The sequence below is a fragment of the Eucalyptus grandis genome, chromosome 9 (genome assembly GCF_016545825.1).
Source record: "Eucalyptus grandis isolate ANBG69807.140 chromosome 9, ASM1654582v1, whole genome shotgun sequence".
NCBI classification, from domain to species: Eukaryota; Viridiplantae; Streptophyta; class Magnoliopsida; order Myrtales; family Myrtaceae; genus Eucalyptus; species Eucalyptus grandis.
In genome coordinates this window covers 42970074-42984733 of record NC_052620.1, presented here as the reverse complement: position 1 = coordinate 42984733, position 14660 = coordinate 42970074, and the positions used below count along the sequence as shown (strand labels likewise).

At 39.3% G+C, this 14660-nt stretch overlaps 1 protein-coding gene and 2 pseudogenes across 1 annotated transcript; 1 reads left to right on the top strand and 2 right to left on the bottom strand.

Annotated features, from left to right (window-relative positions):
• LOC120288582 overlaps positions 1-6379 on the bottom strand; it is a 29391-nt pseudogene extending 23012 nt beyond the window's left edge.
• LOC104430933 (transcription factor bHLH160-like) lies at positions 5635-8115 on the top strand. The gene is given in 4 exon segments (XM_039301646.1): positions 5635-6521; positions 7066-7314; positions 7316-7426; positions 7853-8115. Coding segments are annotated over 4 exon segments (585 nt in total). The 5' UTR covers positions 5635-6377; the 3' UTR covers positions 7934-8115.
• Positions 8116-11132: 3017 nt separating this feature from the next.
• Positions 11133-13445, bottom strand: LOC120288190 (annotated as a pseudogene).
• Positions 13446-14660: the final 1215 nt, after the last annotated feature.

Sequence of the window (14660 nt, the reverse complement as noted above, 5' to 3'; positions counted from 1 at the left end):
ATGTGGCCCAGTCTGCGACGTTAATAAATTTTAATAAATTTTAATATTTTGAATTATTTATTTATTTTTTCTTCTCCTCCCCTTCCTCTGGGTGGTCGGACCTCGGCAACCGATCGAGAGGTAATGGCGGCGAGCCTCGCCGGGGCACCTCACAAGTGGCCGTGAGGGCGGCCTCACATTAGGCCGGGTGAGGTTTGCCCTTATCGGATTTGGCGAGGTTGAGTCTTGTCGGCCATGGGTGAGGCTTGACCCTCGCCGATCTAGCGTGGCTGACCTCGACCTCATTGACCGTTGCCTTTGGTTGGTCGCCGACCGACAATCGATTGGAGGAAGGGGAAGGAGTAGGAAAAAAAGAAAAAAGAAAAAAGAGAAAAAGAAAATAAAAATATTAAAATATGATTAAAAGTTGTTTACATCAACGCCGATCGAATATGTCGGCCGGCCAGCGCTCGGTCAACAAAACCGCCAAAATTGATCGAAAAAGACTGAATTGGCATAAAGTAAAAAGTTTAGGACTAAATTGGCATAAATGCAAAATATTTAGAACTTTTTTTAACACTTCTCCCTTAAAATCAATAATGTTATGTATGATAAAAATTGATACATAGAGTTTGTTTGCACGATATGAAACCCATGCGGCAGACTTATGTCAAACGTATGGATGTTTTGAATTAGTCTACTTGACTCTACTCACACATTACAGTTACATTAAAATGAGTAATGTTATGTATGATAAAAATTGATACATAGAGTTTTTTTTTTTTGGTAAGGTAAGTATTATATAGACTTTAACCAACAAATGCATGATCAGGGGATCTCGGCACCACAAAACTTACACTTTCATAGTGACAAACAAGTCATAATGAGGAAAGGGTGTCGAGAAAAAAAGAAACTGAAATAGCCGAACAGCGGCTAGCAAACGGCTAAAACAACAGCAACAAGAAGCCAAACAACTGCAACAAACAAGAAAGGGAAGGGAGGCAAAGAGCAAAAATAGCGGTAGCCCACACTACTAGCGACGGCGACCTCTGAGGCATTGGACTAGCCCCTAACTACTCTGAGCCATCCACATCAGCAACACGAACCTCCGAAAAGAAAGGAGCTGAAACTAGCCCCAACTCCATCAAGAGCACAAAAAAACAATGGCAACCTCAACCAAGCTCTAATAAACCTTGACACGCCGGCCAAGCATTATCAATAAAAATGGAAGGATGAAGACCCAGCTTTGTTGTAGTCTTCTATTTCTAGGAATGTCCGGAACATGTTGAAAGGTCATCGCCTTATCCTTGATAGCCTTTTAAAGGTGATTCTTCAAAGCCGGGAGACAGAAAGATTGATTGTGGAAAATGATATTGTTCCTCTCTTTTTCAAATTATGTAACATAAAGCTCCAAAGGAAAATAGGCCAAGGACTAGTGAAAGCTAGTATCGGTAATGTGCTTGGCGGCCCAATCTAGATTTGCCATCCAAGATTTATTCTGCCAAGCGAGATTGCATTTAGTCACCCAATAGAGTGCAAGGCTTCTAATTATATGACAACCAAAAAAATAGGTGATCTATTGAGTCCAGTACGGCAAGAACATAAGGCACAAATCGCGTGGGGAATTTTTTCCATAAGCAAGTAAGGACACTTGGGTTGGCAGACGATTCTGAGTGATTAGCCAAAGGAGGGTTTGGTATCGAGGAGGCAGCAAGGAGCTCCATATAAATGAAGACCAAGGCACCAAACGACCTCTAGGGCGAAACATATTCCAAGCCGAAGTAGTAGAGAAAATACCGGAGGGATGCCCTAGTCACTGGAGACGATCAATCTCGTTGTTGAGCACCGGGAGGGTCTCTCCCCAGTTTGCCAAAGCGATAGAAATATGTGATGTGGGGTCCAAAGAGGAAAGACCATCAGCAACCCTGACCGTGGCAATTCGGACTGGTATATTTTTTGCATTAGAAAACATTCCATTGAGCGGGCCTCTTGGGTGCCAAGGACCGATATATAGAATTTGTTTGCACGTTCTTTTAATAAATTTCTAAAAAAATTGCCAGCTCCTTTTTATTGTCTATCATTTTATAAATTGTTTCATTATATCCATTTAACTAAAGAATTTTTATTATTTACCAACTTTTGTTTAACTTTTTGTATTAGTGGCTTAAATTTATGACCTATTACATGAAATTACCAACCCACTTTATGCTCCATAAAGTAACCCTATAGAATATGTAATCCAATAGAAAGTAATCCAATAGAAAAGTTAGTAAATACCAAAAGAATATATAAACATTTGTAACACACTCAAATAAAATATTATAACTCAGAATTAGTTGATAACTTAATAGAAAAAAATTAGCAAATCATTAAAATTAAAGTAATTTTATATAAGAGTGGATAAGTTTAAGGGGTAATTAAGAACAAGTAGATAAAGCTAGGAAAATGATAAGAAAAGTCAGTAATTAGTAAAAAGAAATATAAACTTGATAAGTCATTCAAGTGAGAGTTGATAACCCAAAACTAATTGATAATTTAATTAGAAAAAGATTTGCTAAGTCACTCTAAGGCTGGTAATTACTAAAAACATCAATAAATTTAAGAAGTTGCTAAGAAATACAAATAAAAGTTTGTGCGATAAGAAAAGTTGGCAAATTAAAAAAGATTAAATGCATGTAAGTATCTTAAGCGAGAGTTAATGATTAAATACTATGTGGTAATATAAAGGGGTAAAAATTGGCGAGTTGTGTTAATTTAAATGTGGGGAAAATCTCAAATAAGGACCTTTTTGAAGTGTAGCCTTTCTCAAAAAGGACCTAAAGTGGACACCGTCTCAAATAAGGACTAACTTACTCTCAATTAAGGACTTGGACTTCTATTTTTTATTCACAGCCAAGGGTACTTTTGTCTAAGAACATTGTTGTTTACTTTTAGTCTCTCTCTTTCTTCTTTTTCTTTCTTCATTTTTTCTTACTCTCTACATCACCTCCATTATCAACCCTCCATCGCTCCGTGTCATCTCGTTTGTATGACCAAGATTGGGTTTTCTTTAACACGACCCATTACAACGTAGTTGAACTCGTTGAAAATTTTAAATTTCTCTCCTCAAAATGGTTTGTAGACAATTCCACAAAGCCGGAATGAGCTTTAAAAAATAAGTTCTTTTTATTCCAATGTTCATCGCAAATTCTCGATCTCAAAACCATAATATGAATCTCGTTTTTGCCGAGACTCAACTTCTTGTCCAACTCCCAAGCTATGCAACTAATCCCTTTGGTGACGTATTTTTCTCACCTCGAGAGTGCATCAAAGTCCACTTATTCCGGACCTTCCGCTAACCCAGCAATTGCAATTTTTTGTGTTGTTTTCAGTTTTGCTTGCCAACAACATAGTAGCAATATCCAAGCATCGCCGATCGTCTTGTTTGACTAACTTATGCATCTATTCAATTAACACTTGGTGATCAACAATTTCACGCCAAAGAACAATTTTGTTGCGGTTGGTGACTATTTCAACCTCGGCAAGAGTTTGTCTCATCAATTTCAAATTTGGGTTTGCCTCTCTTGCGTAAATTCAATCTTTCAAGGATCCCCCTTCCCTTTGCAATGTCAATGGCTCCTTTCAATAATCCTAGTCTCTGGAGACACCCACTCACACTCTTGCCATTCTCATCGACACAACTCTTCTCCTCAATCGATGTTCCATCTTGAGATTGATCATTAGTCGTATCTAACATCATTAACTATAGAAACCGTTGTACTTCGTTGCCCCATTGCTGCCATTGACAAGTCCTATTCGAGCTCTTGACCTCATCGACCGCTTCCCTTGATAGAAAATCCAACATCATCGTCGTTAGATGGAGGTTAATCCAAGCTTTAGGTTGAGCACAAGCGAGCGAGATTTGATGCATCTTGAGGAACCGAGGATTTTAGCATCCGAGAAGGTGGCCAATAGCAAATAACTCCAATCCGACTTCTTGTCATTAGGACCAACTACGTGATGACATGAAGCTCACGAGATCGCCGGTAGGGGCCTTGATTATGGTGTTGAAGAAGGAGGCAATGTAGAGCGAAAGAGGAGGTGTGAGGAAGATGAAGAAAGAAAGAAAATTAAAGAAAAATGTTCTTGGACAAAACTACCCCAAGCTGTAAATAAGATGAAAGTTTGGTCCTTATTTGAGACAAAATTAGCCACTTTGGGCCATTATTTGATACAGTGTCACTTTGGGTCCCTTTTTGAGAAAATGAACCTACTTCAGGTTCTTATTTGAGATTTTCCTTTTAAATGTGTGATCTCTAAAATAAATTAGTAAATGTAAGGGATTACTAATTAAAGCAAGAAAAAAATTGGCAGCTCAAATTGATAATTGATAAAAAAAAAAAAAAAGAGGAAGTAAATGTAGATAAGTAATTCAAATGAGAGTTGATAACCCAAAATTAATTGGTAATTTAATCGACAAAAGTTGATAAATCACTCTAACAATTTTGATTGGTAATTTTATCTAAGAATTAGTATATTCAAAGTATAGATAAATTATGCAAATAAAAGCTCGTAGCTTAGCACTAATGTTGGTAATTCACAAACTACTAAAAAAGCCGTAATTTCATAAATGTTTACATAAATTACTTGGAAAAAAGTTTTCGGTTGTTTTCTACCAATGTATTTTTCATACTTAAGATTATTTGTTGAAATTTATCATAAATTCGTATTTTGTGGGGATCGAACGATGATATTTAATGCTGGTAAAACTCTGTTTTGTGCCCAACATGACAACTTCAAACTACAAATGAATACCCTTATTGAGAGAAGATCGACTAGTCTCATCCTTCTCAAATTCCACTAACCCGGGTTTGCTTTTGTCTCGAAAAGCTGTGGACATGCACCGGCATGCGAGGATGACGAATGGTGATGTTAGCTAAAGAGCTTCAATCTGAAAGCTATATTTGTTGAGGGTCGACAAAGGCATGAAGGTATGAAGGCAATTATGGGGATATGGTGACGTGTTTGGCCTTTGGAGAGAGATATATAGAGGGAAGAAGATGCTCGTACTGGTGCGTATCAATGGCGGAGTGTACTACTTTCTATGAAGCTCTCGCTAGTTCAATTGTACTGCAAAACTAGATAACGTTGTTTATTAGTTGGAGGTACGGCGCTTGTTGCCTGTTGGCACGTAAACGCATTCTATATTCATATGTCAGTTCCTTTTTCTCAAGCGATGCGTCTCATGGAGAGCTGGAGGTTGCATTTTCCATGGATCTCTCTCTACTGCATCCGCCTAATGGATGATCCGTTCTTTTTAATGAATATCGTTTTTTTCACGATCCATTGACTTCGCTAAGTTTAGAGAATTGTTTTAGCTTTTGAATCCTCCATTGGAAAGACGACATGTAAGAGGTAACCCTTATCTCCTCTCTCTCTCTCTCTCTCTCTCTCTCTCTCTGTCTCTCTGAAATGGGGCTGCATTATAGAGCTCGTTTCTTTCTTCCTGAATGCCGCAGAATTTCCTTTTTATGTCTCTCCATCTCAATTAGATTTCATGAAAGCAGTGCGAATGGGTGGGCAACTGTTTGCGATTGCTTAGCATAGGCTAATCTGCAGATCAGTCTTCTCGTCACTGCGAATTTGTGACCGCATACTATTCTTTTCCTCTTTTGGTAGTTTCTTCATTATTCAAGAAAGATGCCTCGAATCTAGGGTTTCCAGTTCTCACATGTCGCTCCATTATTTATTTTCATTATTATCATTATTTCTCTTCACACAGTTGTAGCTCTAGCTAGGGTTCGCATTCATTCTTGACCTTGGAGACTGGATCACATTATGGTCCCCCCATGGCTATTGTACCGCACTAATCTTCAGTGATGTTCATTGGAGAATCTGAAAGTAGTGTACTATATCTTCTTTTCAACCCAAAACCGCTCTTCTAGTTCCTTCTCAAGAGATTTCGTCTACTGAGTTCTCTCTCTCTAGCTAGCAGCAGAACGGCTTCATACATGTCTCTTCCACCACCTCCTGAAGACCCCAACAACCCCAACCCAATAGAATCTGGAACCGACCCAAATCTTTCCCTAGAATCGCTTGATGATTTGTGGTCACAAATTCTACAAGAAACCACAACCAGCAACAATGAGGGTCCAAGTGCAAGCATCTTTATCAATCAGCAAGACCCGTATTTATCACAAACTGATCGATATCCAAGCTTTCCTGAGAGTGACAGTTTATCGAGCCCACCAGAGATTCCTGGCGGCACATTGCAGAAGATTGCTATCCCCCGAGAATGCAGCACATCTTCATCTTCAGCAGCTGCTAATATAGAAAGGGACAATGATATGAACAACGAGTTAATGCTTGAGTTGGCCAAGTCAAGAGACTTAGGAGTGGCCTGAGGCAGCAAATCAGTCATGAGCTGCGAGACTGAGATGGAGATGGAGATGACCAGAGAGAAGAAAAAGGAAGATCACAATGCCAAGGAAAGAGTGAGGAGGATGAATCTTAATGCCTGCTACATGGCACTAGCTAATATGCTCCCTCCTCCTTCATCCAAGGTTTCCTTCTCTACCTCCTCCCCGTTACTTTAATTATTCTCTCTTGCTTTTTTTCCTGCCCTCCTAGTGTAGCACGGATTGACCCGTCTCCCTCACTCCGGGGTCAAGATTGAACTCCCAACTTCCATCTTATTCTTCTCAAGTGAAAGAGCGGCCGTTGAGGCAAATCTTCATGGTTAACATATTCTCTTGAACGTGAATCAAGCAAAAGAAAGCGAGAAAAATATCAAATCTCGTTGATGCAGAAAAAAAAAAAGGAAAATGAGATTTAACATAGGCCAGATCGTTAATTACTTGAGCTATCAGTTAGCTAGGTAATCTGTTGCTTCCCCAGATATTGCATGTCTGCTGGCTTCATCAACAGACATGGTCATGTTTATTCCTTTGCGAAAGTTGTGTATGTCAACTGTTCGTACTCATATATGCGGGAGCAATTTATGCAAGAATGTTCTTGTAGTGAGAAAATTGTTTTAGCGCTCTCACTTTGACTTTATTTATTTCTACAATCTCACTACGAATTAACAATGCTTATACAAAATTGCAGAAGAGACAGGGTGCACCGGCTATAATTGATGAGGTACTTGAGTACATTCCAGAGATCAAGAAGGAAATCGAGGAGCTAACACTCCAGAAGGAAAGTATGTTATCTGCGATTGATCCAAACAAGCAATCAGTTCTCAACAATAGCTCTCACACATCATCGGAAAGTAACGAAGGTCGTCCGACTCTTTCAGTGCATGAAATCGCTAAAGGTGAACTCGTCCTTCAGATATGTACAAAGAGGGACCAGAAACCATGAGCTTTCCAATCTTTTGTGGAATTTAGAAGCCGAAGGCATTAGCATTTTGAATGCCTCTACTGTTGAAGTTCCGCATGATCGAGTCTGCTTCCATATACACGTCCAGGTATATGCTAACTGGATAATTTCTTGCTTATTCTTTTCTCTTTGAGATCAGTACGTGTTCTAGGGCTAAATTCTTTTACCACCACATTCATAGTTTCTTTCAGCAGTCTTAAGTTGAATTCCGTAGCAAAAAGAAAATTATAGCTAAGAGTGTTACCACGTCATCACTTTGGTCTAACATATAGATACGCACACACAAAAAAATATAATTTAGTACGAAAATACAAATGCTGTAACCACAAGCAACAGACTTTTTATTGGATTCTTCTTTCTGAACGATACATATCAGTATATCAATTCAAAGCAGCCAGCATACTTGCCCTTAATTATCCTTTTTAGTTCATATTCCCAAATGTGTACGTTCATAAAATTGACTGTGAGTTCCTGGAAAATTCCATTGTTTTGATATTCTCTTTCCTCTGTACAGATGAATGCAAGTTCATATGGATCTGATTATATCCCAGTGTTCAAAGACAAGATAACTTTCTGGTTACTTCGTGATTCTTGATTCGGGTCTATGCCGTTGGGTGCTGGATAATGGCGGTGCTGATCTTCAGACTGACCAAAGCTTGGAAATTTGATCCTCTGCATCGGAAGTTTTACCATTTTTTATTCTTTCACATTAACAGGTCAAACATCTAGCAAGATGCGGTAAGTTTCTTCCGTATAAATATCTTGCAATTTTGCTTTTGATGGGTCCCCAGAATGTTTTGCGGTTGAGGTGATGACCAGAGAATTAGATCATCATAGACAGAAGAGACTGACTGAGCAACATAATTAATGCATGAATTTGAAAATGGATTTTTGTTAACAATTGGGGAACTTATTAAAAACAAGGATTTTGATTTCAATGCAGCACCTCATTCGTGTTATCTGTAATTGATGTATCGAAAATCAAAATATATCCTTATTAAATATACTTAACAAATGTCTCGAGGACACTATTACCAGACCCTTCTGAAATTTGAATGTATTTTTGACATTTTCTTGAGAAACCGAGTGATTTACTGATTTAGTCATATTCACTCAGTCCATAGATGGTAAGTATATGGTCTCTTACAATGTTTTATTTCAAGGTTAGCTGCATAGGCATTTCTTTTGTCAAATAATGCGAAGTGAAGACAAGTCAGTTTTATAGTTACTTATATCCATATTATTTATATTTCTCATCTTTGAAAATTTGACTACACAAATTTCATTTGTCTGCACAAATATTTCAAAGTGCATTGTCACTTCCTATCAAGGTCCTCGCAAATGATTGACTTAAGGTACTAATGATAACCATTTTAGCTAGAAATTGACTTTTATAATAGAAATCTATTTCTAGATAAGTTTTTCAGTAAAATATGTATTTAATAACGACATAAAATTTGTCCCTCCTAAGTAATGGACAATGACCGTCGGCGGCGGTGGTATACGGTGAGTGGTAGCAGCGGGTGGATGGCCAACTAGTAGAAAGCATGAATGATGAGAAGATTTTTTATTTCTTATTTTGTTTTAGAAATAGAGAAGTGAAATTTTTTTATTTCTTATTTTTATTTCAAACCGGTTTCGGACTAAAAATTTGTTCCAGAAATAGAAAAATGAAATCGCATTACAAAATAGATATATATTCCTAATTTGTTTCTGGAATAGAAAAATAATTATGGAACATAAGCAAATGATTATCGATGCGCAGCCTTATAAATCCAACAGTGTGGAGGTTGACAAACGTTAGTTCTAGAGACATCAATCCAAGTGAAATCGATTGCGTTGCTGTTCGTTTGAAGAACTTCAATTGCAGGAAAAGGAAAACGACGTAAATTTCATTTAGAGTAATCGAAATATACGGTCCGATCTCTCTACCGGTTGGCCACCGCAATTAGTCAGCGTGCCTTGCTTTGGATAGCTATCATTGGCTTCATTATGGACAGGATATACGCTTTTATATGTTTTTCAGATTTCACGACTGAATGGAGTTTGGATGCCAAAAGTAGGCCATGACATCAAAGATGGTGGGCAGTTTGGACCTTTTCTCCAGGAAATTTTATATTGATACATGGTTCTTGAGGAGCCTCTATTTGGATTGGTTCGTGACCTCGTTTTTTCCTTTCTGTCTTCCATCGTATTGGACTCATCTGTTATAGCGATGTTTGAAAATTAAAGCGTGGAGACTACTGCACCCCGGCAGAAATCATTTTCGTATGCGCGAAACTTTTCCCCCTAAAAATACAAAAAAGAACAGCCAAAATATTTGGACGTAGGAGGAAGGCGTTGGGCGGAAATGCAAATGCAGAACGTGATTTGCTTCCATCAAGCTATGAGAAAACGGGAAAGAGCAGACAACATACTCGGAGCCCGCCATACCATCTACCAGCTAACTTGGACCCTGGACTAAGCTGGCATAAAACGACGAAAGACGTCAGCATTCTGAACTGTTGCCATTCAAAGGCCAGCATCGAAAGACTTCTGATCTCCACATTTCAGTTGAACTACACAAAAAGATCGAGACTTTGCCCTCGATAAAAACATTTTCAGTCCACCTAGCATTTTCTTCGGCGAAACAAAGCATCAAGAAAGAGTGGTCTTTCGTCAGCAGAACTTTGAAATGAAGAAAATGGAGGCTATTCTGAGACACGAAATGTAAATGTTACGCCACCAATGATTTATCCCTCACGTGGAAAATAGAATAAGATCTTCCTTTTTGTATAGACAAAAAATGAGATGTTACCCTAGCCTCGCTCACATATACTGATGGTAAATTGCACCTAGCACACAACCAGGCAGTGACTTCACCTTTCAACTATCCTATTTTCTCTCCTGCATTTGCAAATTACCAAAACTATTCTATTTCGTATCGACATAGTTATGAACAAAGACAACAAAAGGAAGACAGACCAAAAAGAAGGTAGTAAATATTTCGAGTCCCGTGGATATTCAAATTCCATCAGAACCTCAGCACTCTGAGTAAACCTGCGGCATGTTCAGCCATTAAAATCACAACTTCAGCAGAGAAACTACTGGCTTCACAGATGCAAGCCCTTGCAAATGGAACTGCAAATGGAATAGCAGCTTTCTATGCAAGACGAAGTAGAACAGCAACCGGTATGCTGTCAAATTCTCTTGCAATGTAAAATGCAATGGAATATCCAATATCAAATTATCACCTGATTTCTCTTTTAAGTTTCTTCTCCATAAGGTCTCATAGGACTTTTTTTTCCAAGTTGGCAACACCAACAAGTGAAGACAAAATGAGGACATCTATATCCCGCAATCGGTCATTTTGTTCACTTCCTTCTTGTCATCTAGCCAATTAAACTTGACTTCGCATGAATGGAAGACCCAAGATCAGATCTGAAGCACCGTATACCACTCTAAATTTCCTATATAAGCATATCTTTATTACTAATATTCACCACCTAAAGGAAGAAAAGATGCAAGAATAGGCAATATTCAGATATTAAATTCAGCATCTTCCTGTCTTATAAAGTGAATTTGCCTGCCTAATTGTCCAACTTTCTGATAGGACAGAACAGGAGTACAGCTATCAAGTCTGATCCAACAGAGATGCTGAAAGCCATATGTCTCGTAATTAGAACTATATCCTAATTCAGAGGTCATGTGAATAAACTCTTGATAGCCAGATATTCTGTGGTACATGGTACACAACTCTTACAAGGCTGTATACAGAGCAGGGACCTTTTTTACCCAGTACTTTAAAAAAAAACCAACTCATACTTCCTTATATTGATGCCCAATGAACAATTCCTTATCTATGCACCTTTTAAGCAGTCTAAAACATATGGGGTCAATCATTCAACTTTTCCCAACTACCGTTACCTGAGCATGTCTCCAGGGCTCAATTTGAGCCCACTTAAGGCAGGTGATACGCCGAAAGTGCTGCTATCGCCACACGATGGGTGTCCCAGGGAGTTGGCCTGTCTGGGATGGAAGGAACTTCAATATCTCCTTCCAACATTTTCAGTGCATCCAAAATGGATGGCCTTAGAGCCACCATAACATGAGCACACAGTATTCCAACCAGCACAAATCTCTCCATTATGCCCTTTGGGTTCGAATTTGTAGACTCTCCAGCTTTCAACAACGAAGGATCAAATGCTTCTTCTATCTTCCCAGCTTTTATCAGAGACCAGACCCAATCTGTTATCAGAAATGCCCGTGGCGACCCTGAAGAAGACAAATCAAGAGCCTTTCTACCACACATTGTTTCCAAAACAACCACCCGAAACTATAGACATCACTCTTTTCAGTCAGCTGTCCATAAAGTGCATACTGGGAGCCAAATAGCCATGAGTTCCAGCCACCCTGGTAGTAAGATGGGATTGTCCTTCTGCTTTGCTTTGCTAACCCAAAATCTGCGACTCTTGCCTCATGTCTGCATCCAGCAAAATGTTTGTCGCTTTAATGTCTCTATGATATATTGCAGGTTTCACCCCATAGTGCAGATAAGCGAGCCCTTGCCACGTCCAAAATAATGTTTTTCCTTTGAGGCCAGGTCAATGTCTTCTTCCCACTTTGATTATCGGGCAATGGGAAAAGATGATCATTGAGATTACCATTTGGCATGTAATCATAGACAAGATATCTCTGGCCACTCATTTCATCATAATCATCATCGTCATCTCCCTCTACTACACAGCATCCCCTAAGTGGCACCAAATTCCTATGCTTCAAATTGCTAATAATCTCGACCTCATTGCAAAACTCAGCATCCCCCTGGAAATCTGATTCGATAATCTCTTGACGGCAACCTCCGTCCCATCAGATAGAACTCCCTTGAAAATAATCAAAAGCCCCCAGCCTGATGAAATTCTTCTGCGAGAAGTTGCTGGTTGCTTTCTCAAGATCGCGAACCAGTGAAACAAATACACCCTATGTTAGGCCTTGGTCTTGCCCTAGACCCTGATTCCTCCGGGTCAAGACTATAATCTGCATTAGACCCTGAATTCTCCTCCTCCTCTTCCACATCCTATCAAACCAAAAGTACAAACCCAGCAAACAAGACATGACTATGACTGCGACACCAGCTCCAATCAAGCCAAAAACGAGATTAGTGTGCCGTTTACTAGCCAAGCTCCCTTGGTTATCGGTTGACAATGCCATAATGCACGTCAGCAAGCCATACAAACCCTTGGGCCCGAAAGCATTGACAATACCAGCAGCATACAAAACAGTGAAATAAAAGCAATCCGTAGTATTTGGATTATTACCACTGATGGATTGCAGCTGGGATTGGATACTCAAACCAGCAGACACGCACTGGTCACAGTTGGTCAAAAACAGTGAGGTCGGGCTTGCAGGCCGAATCAAGAGCAGTCGAGTTGCCGAGTTCCCTGACCCAGTCCTGCGTAGAATGAATGTGGGCACAACTATAGGGCGTTATGAGGAACTGCGAAGGGTCGAGGCAGTAGGAAACAAGATCGGTGGGGAGAGCGAGAGAAGTGAGGGCGGATTGAAAGCCTTGGAGGCAAGAAATGGAGGAGTTGAGGTCTGGGAGTTGGAAGAGGGAAGTCTGTCGGAGCCTCTGAGCCAAACCAACGCCGAGGAGGGACAGGAGGTTCTGGCAAAGGGGTCCTTAGAATTGTCGCTGAGGGAAGCGTTGGGTTTGAAGCTGGGGTGTTGGCAATTCGAAGTGTCCCAAGGGATTGTGCGCACGTAGCTGAAATCCAGAGGGCATGTCGCTGGAGTTCGCGGCAGCGGCGGGGTGGGGCCGGGGGCGGGGGCGGAAGTTGGGGAGAGAGCAGAAAGAGAAAGAACTGCGAAGAAGAAGGAGAAGGAGATGGCAGCGGGCGACGCCGATTCAGGATTCATCTCTGACGTCTTGGGTGCGTTTCTTGCTTTGCTCTACTGCTGGAGAAAAGAGATGGTGATGATGAGAGATGGGGAGCATCGAAGGAGGCGGAGGTGGTTCAAGAAGGGAGAAGATGGAGACGCCATGAACGGAGCTTCAAAAGGCGGACGGAAGAAAGGAGCAGCCACCCCCATCCGTTGTCTGGTCAAACACCGTTGAATATGCTTGAAATTAAATAATCTGAAAGCAAGAATGCACGCGACAAAGTTGTAACTGGGGGTGATGATCGTCGTGGTCCGATGGTCAGGTTTGGATTACTAGAAAAAGTCTCAGTCAAGAATGCACGCGACGAGATGAGTGGTCGATGGAAGTGCACGACATGCATGCATAGCAGTACGAAAGTGGCGAGAAAATGACCTGACCGAGACATGGGAGGGGAAGCGCGGTAATAAGCACCACTAGCTGATGCCCGGAGGGATCCCATCATTTCATTCAACAATAGAAAGCAGTTCTTCTCACGCGCTAATTCCTCGAAATTTTTATGAATCTATAGACTCTTCCCGACAAATCATAAATTATTAATTATTCTCATCTTTTTACATTTAGGTGCTAATTTCTCGAAATTTTTATGAATCTACCGACTCTGCATGACAAATCACAAATTATTAATTTTTCTTATCCTTTTACATACTTTTATTTGCCTTTTTATTATCAAAAATCTAAATTTATCTACTCCTATATGAATTTAATAACCATTATTTTGGTGACTCGCCAATATTTTTCTGGTTAAATAATAAAAAAATTTGAGTTATCAATTCTCACTTGAGTTATTTACCAATGTTTATTTTGTTCTTATTTTTTAATTAGAACTTTTTTATCAAGTTACCAACTCTTGTTTATTTGATTTTTTAATTTTGCGTTACTTACTTTTATTGAAGTGAGTTATTGACATAGATTTTTCTTTTAAATAATCAATTTCTCTTATCTCTAAAAAAATTCTCTTATTATTGTTAACTTTTATTTAACTTTCTCATCCAACACTCAGTTAGTGATTTCATTTAAAAGTTAGTAAAGCTGAACGTTTAATAAGTTATGCTAATGAAAGTTGCTAAATTAGAATATAAATTGATAATTTGCAAATTAAAGTTGATATTTCATAAAAAAAAAAAAAAATTGATAAGCTACCGAGAAATTATTTGAGAAATTTTTTAACAATGGTTTTTCGACACTTGTTAGTACAAAAGAAAATTCATATTTTTAGACATGGAATAATAGAATTCTACGCTAGTGTATAACACCATAAACTCAATTGCAAAAACTCATTGATTTTAAGTGAAAAGTTACACAAAACGGTGGCCACGACACTTTCTCATGAAAACTTACAAACTATTAAGGACAATTTATGTAACACCTCGATGTCGACTCCAGAGGATCGACCATAAGG